The following is an 18,983-nucleotide window of genomic DNA, read 5'->3' as shown; positions in this document are numbered from 1 at the left end:
ATCTGCAGATTTTCTCTGGTTTTCTTAAGGCTATGTTTCCTATCTTTTTTTTCTAGGATTAAGAACATCACCTTGTGATTGGAGGTGCTTGCCCTGGGAAGAAACAGATCTGTTGTTTTGGTCCATGTGGGTACCAAAAACATAGGTATAATTAAGAAAGAAATTCTGTTGGGGAAGTATGAACAGCTAGAAATTATTTTTTAAAAGGTAGAGCCAGAAAGGTGATAATCTCCAAATTACTACCACAGCAATCTTCATATTACCTTTAACATCAACAAAATCAGAGAGTTGAATGCATTACTGAACGGTAGATGTGAGAGAATAGGAATTTAATTACCAACATCAGCATTGTGGATGAAGCAAGCTGTTTTGATGAGGCAGACTTTAGCTGAATTGGGCTGGGACTAGTGCCATGAAGAATCAAAAATTGAGCAGTGAAGAGAGAGTTAAACTAAATAGTTGGATGGGGGTAAGGGAGGTCACAGGAATGGTGAACTTCAGAAAGTTAGGAAGTCAGTGAAGTGATAGTCCAGGGTAGTGGTTTGGGTATGACAACTAGAATGTGACAGGAGGAGCGAATTTTACAAAGAGTGGAGTTAAAACAGCAAAATAAGGAAATATTATAAAAAGACAAAATAAAACAAAGGGAACTTTATGTAACCACACATTTATAAGAAGCTCCCTAAATTCGCAAAAACTAACTCCGCACCACTCACACAGATTCTAACTCTGATCTGCATATTAGGGGTAATTTACAGTGACCAATTAGCTTACTAATCCTGCTGAAGGGTCTTGGCCTGAAACATCAACTGTACTTCTTTCCACAGATATTGCCTGGCCTGCTGAGTTCTTCCAGCATTTTGTATGTGTAGCTGAATAACCTATCTGATTTTTGGACGTAGGAGGAAACCAATGCACCTGAAAGAAACACACACAATCATAGGAAGAATGTACAGGTTCTACAGCGTCAAAGGTCCATGCCACTAGAAATGTGAGGCAGTGGATCTATTATCTGTACCTCTGTGCCTGACATAACTTATTAGCATAAATAAAAATAAATAGGTATGATCTGACAGAGATGCAGGGGGAGACATTTGTTCACATGATAAAACAAAAGGTGCTGTGCTGCTTAGTATTATGTTAAGCTGACACTTAGGTTTCTGAGTGCTAAGTACTATAGTACTATATTTTGCCACCATTCAGGGCCCCAAACAGTCCTGCCAGGTGAGGCAACACTTCACTTGTGAGTCTGTTGGTGTCATCTATTGCATCCGGTGCTCCCGGTGCGGCCTCCTTTACATCGGTGAAACCCAACGCAGATTGGGGGACCGCTTCGTCGAGCACCTCCGCAACAGACAGGATCTCCCAGTTGCCACCCACTTCAACTCTGCTTCACATTCCCATTTGGATATGTCCATACATGGCCTCCTCTACTGCCACGATGAGGCTAAACTCAGGTTGAAGGAGCAACACCTCGTAGTCTCCAGCCCCTTGGCATGAACTCCAACTTACGGTAATTCCCTCCCCCTCCCTTCCCCTATCCCAGTTTCACTCTGCCCCCTCCCCCAGCTGCCTATCACCTCCCTCATGGTTCCACCTCCTTCTACTACCCATTGTGCTTTCCTCTATTCTTTCTTCACCTTTCTTGCCTATCCCCTCCCTGCTTCCCCTCCCCCACTCCTTTATCTTACCCCTTACTGGTTTTTCACCTGGCACCTACCAGCCTTCTCCTTCCCACCCTCCCCCTACCTTCTTTATAGGGCCTCTGCCCCTTCCCTCTTCAGTCCTAACGAAGGGTTCCAGCCCGAAACGTTGACTGATCGTTTCCATGGATGCTGCCCGACCTGCTGAGTTCCTCCAGCGTGTTGTGAGAAGTACTATAGGTCTCCTCACTTAGCAATAACCGTAACCTTACTGAGTGCTGGAACAGACTTAAATAGTAACAACTGTAAGATTCCTTATAGCTATCAGAATCAGAATTAGGTTTATCTTCACTGACATAAGTTGTGAAATTTGATGTTTTGTGGCAGCAGTACAGTGCAGGCATAACAAATTATTATAAGTTACAATAATAAATAAATACAATGTTAGGCAAATACAAAGTCAGCATTCATTTCAAGAGGACTAGAATATAAATGCAAGGATGTAATTTTACAGATCTATAAAGCACTGGTGAAGCCTCACTTGGAGTATTGTGAGCAACACACATAAAAGTTGCTGGTGAACACAGCAGGCCACAATACTTGGAGTATTGTGAGCAAGTTTGGGCCCTTTACCTCTGAAAGGATATACTAACACCGGAGAGGCTTAAAAGGAGGTTCATGAAAATTGAATGCCTTCTCATATGAAGAGTGTTTGATGGCTCTGGGTCTGCATTCACTAGAATTGAGAAGAATGGGGGCTGATCTCACTGAAACCTATCGAATGGGGAAAGGCCTTGATGGAGTAGATGTGGAGAGGGGGTTTCCAATGGTGGGAGAGTCTAGGGCCAGAGGACACAGCCTCGGAATACAGGGTCATCCTTTTAGAACAGAGATGAGGAGGAATTTCTTTAACCAGAGATTGGTGAATCTGTGGAATTTTTTGGCACAGGCAACTGTGGAGGCCAAGCCTTTATGTATATTTAAGGCAGAAGCTGATAGGTTCTTGATTGGTCAGGGCATGAAGGGATGCGGGAGAAGGCAGGAGACTGGGGATGAGAGAAAAATTGGATCAGCCACGATGAAATGGCAGAGCAGACACGATGGACCAAATGGCCTAATTCTGCTCCTATATCTTGTGTCTTATGAATAGTGCAAAAGAGGACTAGTGAGGTAATATAAACTGGTTCATAGACTTTTCAGAAATCTGGTGCAAGAGGGAAAGAACCTGTTCCTAAAACATTGAGTTTGGATCTTCTGGCTCCGGAACCTTCTCTCTGATGGTAGTAATGAGAAGAGGGCATGTCCCAGAATGTGAGGATGCTTAATGATTAATGTCGCATTCTTGAGGCACTGCCTTTTGAAGATGTCCTCAGTGGTGGAGAGGCTTGTGTCCATGATGGAGCTGGCTGAGTCCACAGCCCTCTTAAGTCTCTTCACCATTTAAAAACTATCAGTGGTGCTCCGATGTGGCAGTTTTGTCGAACTCATGTTCCCCTGATATTGAACACCTAACGGTCAAATGCCATCCATTCTATTTACTTAGTCCCCAACCTTTTTTGCACCGCGGATCGGTTTAATATTGACGATGTTCTTGTGGACCAGCCGATGGGGGGTGGGTGGGGGAGGGGTGTTCAAGTTCAACAGTGCGTGACAGGGAATGAGGAAAGGTGCAGCTGACTCATATCATTTCATATCGCCAAATCATATCGTTTCCTCGCGGCCTGGTGGTTGGGGACCACTGAACTAGGGGATTCGCCTCCATAATCCAGACTGCAGTTTACATACCACCTGCAGCCAATTATAATCAAGTTCTTGAGATACTGCATGATGCAGTCTTCAAACAAAAAAAGTCCATCTTGACGCATTTCAAATCATAGTCCCGGACTTCAATCTGGCTTGTTCGAAGAAAACCCTGCCCAATTACCATCAGCAATAGAACTTGTTGGGCTGGCTGGTGGTGTAGTGGCATCAGAATTAGACTTCAAGGCAGATGGTCCTGAGTAAACCCAGCTGGGTCCCAACCTGGGCAGCAGCAATACCTGCACAGAAGAAAGACCTGGCAATCTACTTCCATACCTTGCCATGAAAACCCTATGCACTCTATGGTCCATGAGGTCATGAAGAGTCAGACTTGACTAAATGACTGAGCAACGTCACAACCTGAAGCACCAGAGGTCCCAACAGACTAGACCACTATTATACTAAGATAAGGAATACCTACTGTTCTATGCCCAGACTGCATTTTGGTAAATCTGATCACTTGGCTGCTACCTACATACAGGCAGGGGCTAAAGAGCAAAGCTCTTGGGATTAGGACAACAACAAAGCGGTTGCAGGAGGTGGAGGGGTGGTATGGGATTGCTTCAAGTCGATGGACTGAGCCATGTTCAAGGACTCATCTATGGTCTGAATGATTACACCATGGTTGTCACGGACAATACGACTGTAAAACAAATGTAGATGAGTGTGTCTCCATAAAATCATTCGGAGTCTTGCTCAACCAGAAGCCCTGGATGAACCATGAAATCCACAATCTGCTTAGGGCCAGATCAAGCCTGACTATAATTTGGTGACCAAGACAGTTACAAGAGGTCCAGGTACAGTTTCCAAAAAGTCATCTCATGGGTAACTGCAATTCCAGACTAAACTTGAATCAAGAAAGTATTCTTGAATACTACCACCTCATTTAAAGTTAAATCAGCTGACACAGGCAACAACAGGGCTTACTTCCAGATGAGCTCGATGCCTTCTATTCTTGTGTTGATTGTCAAAACCGAAGGAACCAACTCCCACAGCTTCCAATGATCCTGTAATTTCAGTCACTAAGGCTGAAGTGCGAGCAACCTTCAGAAGGGTGAACCCACAAAAAGCATCCAGCCCAGACGCAGTGCTAAAGATCTATGGTCATCAACTGGCTGGAGTGTTCACTGGGATCTTTAACCTCTCACTTCAGCAGTCTGAGGTATCTACCTGCTTCAAGCAGGCATCAATTATACCAGTACCTAAGAAGAACGTGGTAACCTGCCTCAATGACTATTGTCCAGTAGCACTTATATCCACAGTGATAAAGTATTTTGAGAGGTTGGTGATGAACATATTAACTCCTGTCTGAGAAGTGACTTGGATCTGCTCAATTTCCCTACCAGAGCAACAAATCCACAGGAGATGCCATCTCACTGGTTCTTCACTAAACTCTGGAACATCTGGACAGCAAAGATTCATACATCAGGATGCTCTTTATCAACTACAACTCGACTTTCAATATTATCATCCCTTCAAAACCAATCAATAAGCTTCAAGACCTTGGCCTCAATACCTCCTGTGAAATTGGATCCTCGATTTCCTCACTCTCAGACCCCAGTCTCTTCAGACTGGCAACATCTCCTCCACAATCTCCATCAGCACAGGTGCACCACAAGGTTGTGTGCTAAATCCTCTGCTCTATTCACTTTACACTTATGATTGTTTGGCTAAGTGCGACTACAATTCCATATTCAAGTTTGCTGACAACACCAGTGTCATAGGTGGTGACAAATCAGCATATAGGAGGGAGAATGAAAATCTGTCTGAAAGGTGTCACAACAACAACTTCTTACTCAAGGTCAGGAAGACCAAGGTCATCGGAGGATCACAGGCGGAGAGGGTCAGTGACTTCAAATTTCTCGGTTACTATTTCGGAAGACCTGTCCTGAGCTCAGTGCATAAGCACAAATACGAAGAGCACAGCAGCGCTTCGACTTCCTTAAGAGCTCGCAAAGATTTGGCATGACATTTAAAACGTTGACAAACTTCTATAGATATGTAGTGGGAAGTATATAGACTGGCCACATCACAGCCTGGTACAGAAACACCAATACCTTTGAACAGAAAATCCTGCAATAAGGAGTGGATATGGTTCAGTCCATCATGGGTAAAGCCCTCCCCACCATTGAGCACCTCTACATGAAACGGTCTCGCAGGAACGCGGCACCCATCGTCATGGATTCCCAGCACCCAGGATATGCTCTCTTCTCACTGCTGTCATCAGGAAGAAGGTACAGGAGCCTCAGGACTCTCACCACCAGTTGCAGGAACAGTTATTACCCCTCAACCATCAGGCTCTTGAACCAAGGAATTAACCTCACTCGACTTCACTTGCCCCATCATTCAAATGTTGCCACAACCTATGAACTCATTTTGAGGGACTTTTCATCTAATGTTCTCAATATTTATTGCTTACTCATTTATTATTGTTATTTTTTTCTTTTTGTATTTGCAGTTTGTTGTCTTTTGCCCACTGGTTTAACACCCAAGTTGGTGCAGTTCTTTACTTGATTATATTATGGCTATTATTCTATTATGGATTTATTAAGTATGCATGCAAGAAAATGAATCTCAGCATTGCATATGGCAATATATATGTACTTTGATAATAAATTTACTTTGAATTTTGAACTTTGCTGAAGGGTCTAGCACCTGAAACATTAACTCTTCCTCTTTTCACAGATGCTGCCTGACCTACTGAATGTTTCCAGTGTGTTCTGTTTGCATTTCATATTTCCAGCATTTGCAGTTATTTTTGATTTTCATAATCAGGTCAAACCTACTGGACAAAATGATGCAAACTAGAGCAGAATAACAATGTACATTTACATACTGTAATCATTCTAGACTTAAATAAAATTATTGGAAACATATTCACTTGAGAATTGCAGTCCTATACATTAAGAACTGATTTGATATGGATGAGTGACATAGTTATGGTAAATTGTCACATAGTTTTTCTCCCAGTATAGGGTCGCCTAAACCAGAGGACATAGATTTAAGGTGAGTCTCTTCTCCTCACCTGTCCATCACCGCTCTTTGGTTTCCCTCCTTCTTCCATTGTCCACTGTCCTCTCCTATTAGATTTCTTCGTCCTCAGCCTTTTATTTTATCCACTTATCCCCTCCTAGCTTCTCACTTCATCCCTCCCTCCCTCACCTGCTCTCACCTATCACTTGCCAGCAAATGCTGGAAACCTAGAGTAAACCTAAAGCTAACTTTTCAGTTCAATGACCTTTCATCAGAACCAAGAAAAGGAGTTTTAAGAAGTAATTTATCTGGAAGTTGGGCAGAGATGTACCAAATTTCTGTTCTCAATAGAGGAAAGACAGTATCAAACGATAGGAGACGTGAAACAGCTGTTTGTCCCACTTCCATCAGGAAAGTGGGTTTGCAGCATTCTTGCCAGGACCACTAGACTCAAAAAGAGTTACTTCCCTGAAGCCGTCAGGCTGATCATCACCTCCACCCATTAACCCACCCCACTACTACATCCATATGAGCCACTCCTCTCCACAGCCCCTCAGCACCCTTCATCCCCCATGCACTGTCACTTTATGTTTACACTCCACACCTCATACCTACACTGACTGTCCTCGTGTGTTTTCACATGCCTTGCTGCATTCTAGAAGGATTCCTCCTGCCAACAGTCACATTATCAGATTCTTTAAGACTGATGACACTCGTATGACTTAGAATCATAGAACACTACAGCACAGAAACAAACCCTTTGACGACTCAAATAGTCCATGCCAAACAATTAATCTTCCTAGTCCCATCAACTTGCATCTGAACCATAGCTCTCCATAACCCTCCCATCTATGTGCCTATCCAAATTTCTCTGAAATGTCAAAATCAAATCTGCATCAAGCAAAGAGGACATAAAGAGGAAGAAGATCCCCCTCTTGCTCCCCTTAAACATTTCATCTTTCACCCTTAACCCAGAGCCTTTAGTTTCTAATTTCACCAAATTTCAGTGGAAAATGTCTGCTTACATTTACTCTATCTATACCCCTCATAATTTTGATTACTTCTATTCAATCTCCCCTCATTCTCCAATGCTCCAGGGCAGGGGTTCCCAACCTTTTTTATGCCATGATCCAATACCATTAAGATAGGGGTCCGTGGCCCACAGGTTGGGAACCTCTGTTATAGGGAATAAAGTTCTAACTTATTCAACTCAGGTCCTCAGGTCCTGGCAACATCATTGTAAATTTTCTCTGCAATCTTTCAATCTTACTGATATACTTCCTGTAGGTAGGTGACCAAAACTGTACAAAACACTCCAAATTAGGCCTCATCAATGTCATATACAACTTAACATAACATACCAACTCCTAGATTCAATACTTTGATTTATGAAGGCCAATTTGCCAAAAGCTCTCCTTCCACAAACAAGAGAGAATCTGCAGATGCTGGAATTCCAAGCAACATGACTCTACTCTTTTCCACAGACGCTGCCTGGCCTTCTGAGTTCCTCCAGTATTTTGTGTGTATTGGTTAAAAGCTCTTATTATCCTATCTATATGCGACACAATTTTCAAGGAAATATGGATCTGTATTCCCAGATCCCTCTGTACTATGGACTCCTCAGTGCCCTCCTGCTCACTGTACAAGTCCTATACTAGTTTGTTTCCTGAAGTGCAACACTTTTCAGTTGTCTGCATTAAATTCCAACTGTCATTTTTCAGCCCACTTCTCTAGGTGGTTCAGATCCTGGTGCAAGCTTTGATAGTCTTCCTTGCTGTCCACAACTCCCCAATCTTGATGTTATCTGCAAATTTGCTGATCCAGTTTACTACATTATCATCCATATCATTGATATAGATGAAAAACAACAGACTCAGCAACAATCTCTGCTCCTACGAAGCCAATGTCTAATCCAATTTACTCCCTCAACCTGAATACCAAGCGACTGAACATTTTTGACCAATCTCCTGTGTATGACCTTGTCAAAGGCTGGCTAAAGTCCATGCAGACAATATCCACACCCTTGCCTTCATCAACTTCTTTGAAAAATTCTTCAAGACCGATTGCACATGACATACCACACATAGAGCTGTTGACTATCCCTACTCAGTCCTTGTCTACACAAATACATATCAAGCCGGTCCCTTAGAATACCTTCCAATTACATCCATTACTGATGTTAGGTTCACCACCTGTAATTTCTTGGCTTATTCTTAGAGCCTTTCTTAAACGGTGGAGCAACATGAGCTATCCTCTAATCCTCCAGCACCTCACCTGTTGCTAAGGGCATTTTAAATATCTCTGCTTGGGCCCCTACAACTTCTGCACTAACTTCCCACAAGGACCAAGAGAACTGAGTCAGGCTCTGGAGATTTGTTCACCCTAATTTGTCTCAAGACAACAAACACCTCCTCCTCTTTGATTTGTATACTGTCCATGACATCACTGCTGTTTTGCCTCACTTCTATAAAGTCTGCATCCATCTCCTGATCCCGAGTAACTGCAGATACAAAAAATCCATTTGAAATTCCATCATCTCCTTTGGCTCCATGCACAGATGAGCACTCTGATCTTCAAAAGGATGAATTTTGTCCCTTGCTATCATTTTGCTTTTAATATATGTATAGAAGTTCTTGAGGTTCTCCTTCAACTTGTCTGCCAGAGCAAACTCAAGTCTTCTTTTAGCCCTCTTGATTTCCTTCTTAAGTGTTCTTTTGAATTTCTTATACTCAAGTACCTCATTTATTCCTTCCTAGCTTTACCTGCTGTGCACCGCACCTCCTTCTCCTTCTTAACCAGGGCCTCAATATTTCTCAAAAACCAAGGTTCCCTTAACTAGCTATCCTCACCTTTTATTCTGACAGGAACATGCAAACACTATACTCTCAAAATTCGAGTTTTGAAGGCCTCCCAATTACCAAGCACACTTTTGCCAGAAAATAACTGTCTCAATTCACATTTGACAGATACTTTCTGATAACATTAAAATTAGCTTTTCTCCAATTTAGAATCTCAACCCGAGGACCAGACGTATCCTTCTCCATAAACATATTGAAACTAACATCATTATGATCATTAGATGCAAAGTGTTCCCATACATAAACTTCTGTCACCCACCTTGTTTCATTCCCTAACTGGAGATCTAGTATTGCACTCTCTAGTTGGGACCTCTATGTATTGATTAAGAAAACTCTCTTGAACACATTTCTTGAACTCCATCCCATCTAGTCCTTTTTCAGTAATGGAGTCCCGGACAATAAGTGGAAAGTTAAAATCACCTAATGTAATAACCTTATGTTTCTTGAAGCAATATGCAATCTCTCTACAAATTTGTTCCTTTATATCGTACAGACTGTTGGGTGGTGTGGAAATTTGTTTTTTTAAAAAAGTCTGTCACGAGCCTTGTGGCCCAACAGGTCGGTGCTTTTGTCAGTTTCCGTGGCGTGAAGCGACTGAGAGTATGAGACCCCCCCCCCCAAATAGAATGCTAGTCTATCATGAGGTTAACCCCCAGCATTTTTGCCGGTACCCATTCTCAGCTGGGTAGACTGGAGCACTGTGTGGTTAAGTGCCTTGCTCAAGGACACACATGTTGCCTCGGCTGAGGCTCGAACCCACGACCTTCAGATTGCTAGTCCAATGCCCTAACCACTTGGCCATGTGCCACGGTCTGGAAAGTAGCCCCATTAAAATGGTCATATCTTATTTTTACCTCATTTCCACCCATAATACCTCACTAGACAAGTTCTACAGTCTGTCCTGACTGAGCACTGTTGTGACATTTTCTTTGACTAGTAATGCCACCTGTCCTCCTTTAATCCCTCCCACTCTGTCGTGTCTAAAACAATGGAACCCCGGAATACTGAGCTGTCAGTCCTGCACCTCCTGCAACCAAGTCTCACTAATGGCTAACATATCATAATTCCACGTGTTGATAAATGCCCTGATACTCCTTGCATTGAGATTTACAGAACATTAGTCACGCCATGCTCAGTCTTTTGATTCCTAACTTTGTCTGAGGTTTTAACAACATCTGTCTTCATAATCTCCTCACTACCTGCTCTGGCACTCTGGTTCCCAGACCCTCTACAACTCTAGTTTAAACCCTCCCAGTGCAGCACAAGCAAACCTTCCCACTAGGATATTAGTTCCCCTCCAGTTCAGGTGCAGACTATCTCTTCTGTACAGGTCCCACTTTCCTATGGAAGGGAGCCCAATGATCCAAAAATCTGGGGCTCTCCATCCTACACCAACTCCTTAGCCATGTGATAAACTTTACAATCTTCCTACTTCTGGCCTCAATAGCATGTGGCACAGGTAGTGATCCTAAGATCACAACACTGAAAGTCCTGCTCTTTAACTTAGTACCTAGCTCCCTGAACCCACTTTGCAAAACCTCATCACTCTTCCTACCTATGTCATTGGTACCTACATATGTCAATAATTTGGAAGACTGAACTGATGGCTTAGTTACAAAGTATGCAGATGATATGAAGATAGGTGGAGGGGCAAGTAGTTTTTTGGAAGTTGAGAGGCTACAGAAGGACTTTGATAGATTAGGAGAATGGGCAAAGAAGCAGATGGAACACAGAGTCGGGAAGTCTATGGTCATGCACTTTGGTAGAATAAATGAAAGGGTAGACTATTTTCTAAATGAAGAGAAAATACATACTCAGTTCCAGAGATCTGACTAACTTTCCTCTATTAGGTCACTATTAAAAACAAAACATGCCTTTCTTCTCTCTCCTAAGCGTTGTCTCAGCTACTTTTTTCCTCCTCTCCAAAGTGCAGCTCCTAGCAACTGCTGACCAACTGCAGCCACTATTTTTACCCACTATACACTGTCTAGATAATACAACAAAAGTGAGATGTGTTGTATGCAATATGGGTCACAACATGAATATGCCAATGGAAAAGAAAGATGTATTAATCCAGAACCAACAAACTTTGGCACCTCTTAATCAGCATCAAACACTGTTTCGATTTTGTCTCGAAGTTCAGAAAGCCACCTTCACATACCATTATGTGACATTCCAACAGAAAGGCACTTCTGAAAACGACAGCACTGGCACTTGTTCCGGTTCTTTTTTTGAATCTTACAATTGCGCTCACACTGATCATAATCAAGTTTCAATCGTATTGTTCGCCGAAAAAATCCCTGTAAAATTAAAGTCAAAGTGGCAATTATGATGCAGCCTGATTTTAGGTGAATAAATTATCTGAACAGTAGTATTTAGTAACTGCCTATGACCTTCTCAAACAACATTCAGAGAAAAACACTGGTCCCTTGTCTGAAATAGTTCTCTGATCCTTATTATTTTCATTCTATATACATTGTAACCACATATTCTGAAAACAATAGGTATCAGGAACTTTAAACTTGACACTTTATAGCAATGATTTCAATTAGAATTGAAGCCATAATCTAAAATGATTTGGTTAATTGAGTTAATTCAAGAAAATGGTGTTTACTGATACCATGATTAACAATTTTGACAATGCAATAACAGCATTTTTGTACTCATTTTAGCAAAGTACTTCCCGGTAATGAATGGGTTTCATTTTCACCTATGTCTATAACCCTATTTTCTGTGCAAGTTAAAAAAAAAATCACAAAAAATCATTCGAGATAGTAAACAGTTTTCTGCAATATTGTAACAAATGGCATCAAAAGTAACAAAGATTAGTTTACATAGAACAGTATGGCAACGGACGTGCCATTTAGCCCATGATGTTGTGCCAGTCTTGATGCCAATTTATATTAAATGTCCTCTTCCCATGTATCATCCGTTATCTCTCCACTCCCTTCATACTTATGTATCTATCTAAAAGTCTCATCAAATCCACCAAACCGCCTGATTCCACTACAACCCTGATAACCCATTCCAAACACCTACCACCCTCTGCATAAAAACATTCTTCCCTCCAATCTTAAAACCATGCCTTCTGGTGTTTGACATTTCTACCTTGGGGAAAAAGACTTTGACTGTCCACCCTATCTATGCCTTTCATAATTTTAAAATCCTCTATCATATCTCCCCTCAGACTTCAATGCAACTCAAGTTTACCCACCTTTACTTATAGTTCATACACTCTAATTCAGGCAGCATCCTGGCAAATCTCTTGTGCATCCTCTTCACATCCTTCCTATCATGGGGAAACAAGGATTGCACACTATACTTCAAGTGCGGTCTGACTAAAGTTTTATACAGCTGCAGCATGACTTGCTTACTCTTATACTCAGCACCCCTGCCATATGCCTTCCTCTCTCTCCTAAGCATTGCCACATAATTTCCTTGCCACCCTGTCCACTTGCGTAGCTACCTTCAGTGAATTATGATCTCAACCTCAAGGTCCTCCCGTACCTAAATCCTACTGGATCTACCATTAATTGGAATTGGTTTACTATGGTCACATATACCGTGAAAAATTTGTCTTGCATACCATTTGTACATTACACGGTGCATTGAGCTAGAATAAGGTAAAACAATAACAATGCAGAATAAAGTGCAGAAGCTACAGAAAAAGTGAAATTGAGGTAAACGATAAGGTACAAAAATCATAATAAGATAGATTGTGAGGCCAAGAGTCCAACTTATCATGCAAGATGTCCATTCAAGAATCTGCTAATAGTGGGATAGAAGCTATTGTTGAGCCTGATGGTACGTGCTTTTAGGCTTTTATATCTTCTGCCAGATGGGAGAGGGGAGAAAGAATGTCTGGGATGGGTGGGTCTTTGATAATGCTACCTGTAGACAGAGTCCATGGAGGGGAAGCCGGTTAACAGGATGCATACCTGTACACCCGCTCTTTAATGCAAATATCTAATCAGCCAATCATGAGGCAGTAATTCCACATACAAAAGCATGGAGACATGGTCAAGAGGTTAAGTTGTTAGTCAGACCAAACATAAAAATGGGAAGAAATGTGATCTAAGTGACTTTGACTGTGGAATGATCGTTGGTGCCAGATGGGATGGTTTGAATTTGCTGATCTCTCAGGATTTTCATGCACAACAGTTCCTAGAAATTACAAAGAATGGTGTGAGAAACAAAAAACGTCCGGTGAGAAACAGTTCTGTGGGTGAAATCTCCTTGTTAATGAGAGAGCTCAGAGGAGAATGGCCAGACTGATTCAAGCTGACAGTAACACAACTAACAACTTGTTACAACAGTGATGTGCAGAAGACCATTTCTGCATGCACAACACATCAAACCTTGAAGTAGATAGGCTTGATAGTAGATCAAACCTTGTCAAATCTTTTTATTGTTATATTATACAAAAGAAATAACACGAGTACATTGAAGTAACAACACTTACAATGTCTCAAAAAAGACATTATCTTAAAGATTGAAAAAAATTTGTGATAACAAAAAAAACCTATTAAGCAGAAAAAGTGAGAAAAAAAACCCATTAGGTGTACAATCCCAGAGCCATGTGTCATACCAAAAGCTTCTAAAGATAAACATCAAACCACCAGCAAGAAAAGAAAATACACCAAAAATTTACAATTAGATTGTGGAAAAAATCTATCAATTAGCTCAAATGATAATAACGAGAAAATGAGCCCCATCTTTTCTCAAAATCAAATAAAGGTTCAAAGGTTTGACTTCTAATTTTCTCCAAACTAAGACATAGCATCACTTGAGAGAACCATTGTGACAAAGTGGGAGCTGATGTATCCTTCCAACTTCAACAAAATGGCCCTCCTAGGTATTAATGTAACAAATGCAATAACATGTTGGTCAGACACAGAAGTACCATGAATATTTTGAGGAATTATTCCAAAAAGCACAGTTAATTTATTAGGTTGTAGATTAATTTTAAGTGTTTTAGAAATTGTTGAAAAAACTGACTTCCAGAACTGTTCCAATATAGAACAAGACCAAAACATATGTGTCAGTGTAGCTATCTCAGTTTTACATCTATCACAATAACTATCAACATTAGAAAAGATTTTAGAAAGTCTCTCCTTTTCAAATGATAACGATGTACAATTTTAAATTGAATCAATGAATGGCTAGCACAAATTGAAGAAGAGTTAACCAACTTCAAAATCCACATCCAATCCTCCATCATAAAGTCAAATTGAGTTCCTTTTCCCAATCCTGTTTAATCTTAGATAAAGGACGCTTATCCCATTGTAATAATAAATTATAAATTCTTCCAATAGAACCCTTGATCGAAGGATTCATACTCATAATAGTAGATCAAACCTTGAAGTAGATAGGTTCAAACCTTGAAGAAGGTACACTCAGTACCCACTTGATTAGGTACAGGAGGTGCCTAATAAAGTGACCACTGAGTATATGTTACCAGGTCCTGGGGACTTATCCATCATAATGCATTTCAAAGACCCAGTACTACTTCCTCTTCAATCTCAATATGTCCCAGCACTTTAGCATTCCCTATTCTGCTTTCACTATCCTACAAATCCAACACAAAGTACTCTTTTAATACCTCAGCTACTTGTTTGTACTCCAAGCACAAATTCCCCCTTTTATCTTTGAGTGAACATACTCCTTCCTCTTTTTCTTAATAAAATCTTACTTGTCAAGGACATTTCATGGCCTCCTTTAGTCTTCCTAATCAACTGCTTGAGCACTTTTCTGCTATTTTTATATTCCAGAAGGGCCCAGTCTGATTTTAGCTTTCTAATCCTTACATATGCTACTTTTTCCTTCCTAATTAAATTTAGGACCTCTTGTATCATCAAAGGTTCCCTTACCTTATCGTCGCTGACTTTACTGAAACATGGCAATCCTGGTCTTCAACCAACTCCCACATGTCAGGTCCAACAACCTTTGCTCCTAATCAACACCCCTTGATCCTGCCTTAGCGTGTTCTAATTTGTCTTCTCCCCATCTAATATCTTTCATAAGATCTGATTTTATCCTAACCCACAATTAACTTAAAAACTTAATGAGCAGTGGTCATTGTTACCAAAATGTTCACCCCCCTATCAGGCCTGTCACTAAGCGAGACTCATTTCCCAAAGCCAGACCCAAAATGTTTTCTCCTCTACTTGGACTCTCCACATACTGCATCAAGGATCCCTCTTGGATGGTCTGAAGAAATTCTGTCCTATCTAAGCATTATTAATTATTATTAACACAATGTATTAAGGATGTTCCAATCAATACTGGGGAAGTTAAAGTCCCTCACTATGACACAGTTGTTTTCCCTATATCTTTCCATAATCTGTCTACACATCTGTTCCTCCAACTCTGTGGCTATTGCGGGGGGGGGGGGGTCCCTAAAGTATAATCATACCATCATAATTCTACCTTTCTTATTTCAAAGCTCTCCCAAAATGCCTCTGTGGTTGATCTCCCCTGTGCGTTCTCTTTGGGTACCTCTGTAACATTTTCCCTTATCAGTTGTGTAACCCCTCCACCATCTCTAAAACAATGAAACCCAAGAATGTTGAACTGCCATTCCTGTTGCTCAGCCACCAGGTCTCTGTAAAAGCAACAATATCAAAATTCCATGTACTGATCCAGGCTCTAGGTTCATCCTCCTAATTCATAATAGCCATAGTATTGAAATGAACACATTTCAACCCTTCAATCCCAGTATGTTAATTAACTGTGTTCCCATTGCTGTGCTTCCGTTCAGTCTTACTTGGCATAACATACTTCTTGCTTGCAACCCTATCACCTGTTGTCCTGATTCTCTAGTTGCTATCTCCCTTGCACTCTAGTTTAAGCCCTCCCAACTAGCACAAGTAAACCTCCCAGAGAGGTTACTGGTTTCTCTCCAGTTCAGATACAAAACCTTTTGTTTGTACAGATACCTCCTGCCCTGGAAGAGAGTCCCATGATCCATAAATCTGAAGCCTTCCCTCCTACATCAGCTCCTTAGCCACTTGGTATACATTTCTCATCCCATTAGTACATAATACAGGTAGAAATCCTGAGATTAAAACCTGTAAGTCTTGTTTTATAACTTTATGCCTAGCTCTTTAAAATCCCTTTGCAGGACCTCATCCGTGCTCACCCTCCCCTCTCAGAATGACCCATACTTATTGCAAAAATAGTTTTGAAAAAGTGAAAAGACTAATTTGGCCATTCATAGGAACAAACGTATGCACTGTATGTATATTGGACATTTGAATTTGATATTATGAAAGTTCATTATTAGGTAGGGGTGCTATAAATCAGGCATTCACAGCCCAGAGATGGTTTGTATTCATTAATCTGATTTTCATACAGAGTAGTGCTGTTTACAAGATGAACTCAATATACGCACTTTTCCAAACTGAAACCTATGTTTGATCCTTAAAAGACTAAAACGACTCCATCTTAGATTGCCAGTTGGAACTGCTGTTTCTGCCCTGAGCATTATTGTTCCAGCAGCTCAGGTTCTGCTGTGATATTGTCATACATTTCCACCACTGATTGGCAAGAAGCCTCTAAGGAAAATGCCTCTGAATGATATCCCAGGAAAGAACATGTCTCTTGTTTTGTTTGGAATTTAAAAGAGCACAGGTCAGAGGGTGAAATTTGGGGGGGGGCAGGGTGGGATCCTGCTTTTTTCGTATTGACCAGGGAACTGTGGACGTTGAAGCAATTTTAAAGCCAGTTGTAAATTTATTTTTATTTTTTTTTGGGATATGCTTTCTCCCAGGTGATTAACATGGAAACATGAATTTAGTTAGAAGCTCTCAGGCTCAACTATAAACAGTTAGCAGCACTCAATGAAGCTATAAACCACTCAGTTAACAGGGTGACTAACACACCTATGCAGGAAAATATGGGTTTTCAACATCTTATGACAAACAATTTTACTTCCCATCGATCCAGTACTTCAGACAGCAAACATTAACCGCTAACTCATTTTAGTTAATTCTCATTCATGGTGCATAGCCAAGACAGCCTCACGTACCTGAACCGGAGCACTACGCTGGGGATTTGGGGAAGTGCCGGGCCTTCCTTCTTCAGTGCTCCTTGGTGTTTGAACAGCAGTCGTCCACGTACTCCACGGATAAGACAAAGATTGCTTATATCATGGAGTTGTTGCGGAGAAGTGCATTAGCGTGGGCCACAGCTGTTTGGGGTAACGAACTGGGTATCTGCTCTTCCTTCACCACCTTTATCATAGAAATGAGAAAGATCTTTGATCACCCTGTCCGTGGTAAAGACGCCGCCAAGCGTCTACTCACTCTTCGCCAGGGCTCACGCAGTGTTGCTGAATATTTCGTGGAGTTCCGGATGTTAGCGGCCGACTTGGTGTGGAACGATGAGGCACTCCAAGGGGTATTTCAGAATGGTCTCAGCAACATGGTGAAAGAAGAGTTGGCAGCAAGAGACAACATCGACAGCCTGGATTCCTTGATCTCCCTAACCACCAGGTTGGCCAGTCACCTCTGAGAATGCCATAGAGAAGAACTGGTCGTCCACCACCTTTGGCCACTCCTCGGCACTCATTACCACCTCCTGCCAGAACAAGCCTCTCTCCTCCTTCTGCACCCCTAGTAGCTCCTAGCCCTTTCATTTCCACTGCCCCAGGAGAGGAACCCATGCAGCTGGGACGGAACTGCCTCTCTCCTGCTGAACGACTCCAGAGAATGAGAGTGGGTGAGTGCTTATATTGCGGCCAGTCCGGTCACTTTCTTGCCACCTGCCTCCTTCGGCCAAAAAGGAAAGGCTCACCAGTAGCAGGGAGGACCCTGGTGAGTCAGACAACATTCCCTTCCGTACCCCGACCCCGGATGCAGCTTCAAGCCACTTTGTGTTACACCCAACAGTCCCTGCCTCTGTTGGCACTAGTGGACTCCAGCACAGAGGGAAACTTTTTGGATGAAAACTTAGCCTTCCAAGCTGGAGCCATTGAGTACCCCCCTGAAGTCTGGGCACCGGACTACTGGGCCGAGTCACACACTGCACAGAACCCCTGCCTCTCCTTCTCTCTGGAAACCATTGGGAACAGATACGATTCAATGTAGTTTCCTCTCCTCAAGCCCCTATACTTCTTGGTTACCCCTGGTTAAGCCGTCATAACCCCCACATCGACTGGTCCACCGGGAAGATAGTCAGCTGGAATTCATTCTGCCATTCCACTCGTCTACAATCAGCCCTTTCCCCAGTGCGGGTCATCGCGACCTCGTCCGCCTCTGAACCCCTCCAACTTATCCAAGGTTCCAGTAGAGTATCATGATCTGGGAGAAGTGTTCAGCAAGCAACGGGCTCTTTCCCTGCCACCACATTGCCCTTACAACTGCGCAATTGACCTTCTTCCCGGAGCCTCTCTACCCACCAATCAGCTGTACAACCTGTCCTGACCAGAAAGGGAAGCAATGGAGGCTTACCTAAATGACTCTCTTGCGGCTGGCATTATCCAACCCTCATCTCCCCCTGTAGGCACAGGTTTCTTTTTTGTGGGGAAGAAAGATGGCTCACTGCACCCCTGCATTGACTACCGTGGCCTGAACAGCATCACCATTAAGAATAAGTATCCCCTGCACCTCATTAACTCTGCTTTCGATCCCCTTCACAGAGCCACAATTTTCTCTAAGTTGGACCTGCTGAATGCCTATCACCTGGTTAGGATAAGGGAGGGAGATGA

General features: G+C 42.1%; 1 protein-coding gene across 6 annotated transcripts in view; it reads right to left on the bottom strand.

Annotated features, from left to right (window-relative positions):
• Positions 1 to 18,983, bottom strand: part of LOC140202665 (peroxisome proliferator-activated receptor alpha-like) — a 74,270-nt gene that overhangs the window by 22,118 nt on the left and 33,169 nt on the right. For all 6 annotated transcript variants that reach the window (XM_072267798.1, XM_072267799.1, XM_072267797.1 and 3 more), the window contains one exon: positions 11,436 to 11,574. In XM_072267798.1, the coding sequence (XP_072123899.1) occupies positions 11,436 to 11,574 (139 nt within the window). The remainder of the gene's footprint in view (positions 1 to 11,435; positions 11,575 to 18,983) is intronic.

Source organism: Mobula birostris, chromosome 9 (assembly GCF_030028105.1).
Source record: "Mobula birostris isolate sMobBir1 chromosome 9, sMobBir1.hap1, whole genome shotgun sequence".
NCBI classification, from domain to species: Eukaryota; Metazoa; Chordata; class Chondrichthyes; order Myliobatiformes; family Myliobatidae; genus Mobula; species Mobula birostris.
The sequence above is the reverse complement of the archived record's forward strand: the minus strand, read 5'-3'. Positions and strand labels throughout refer to the sequence as shown.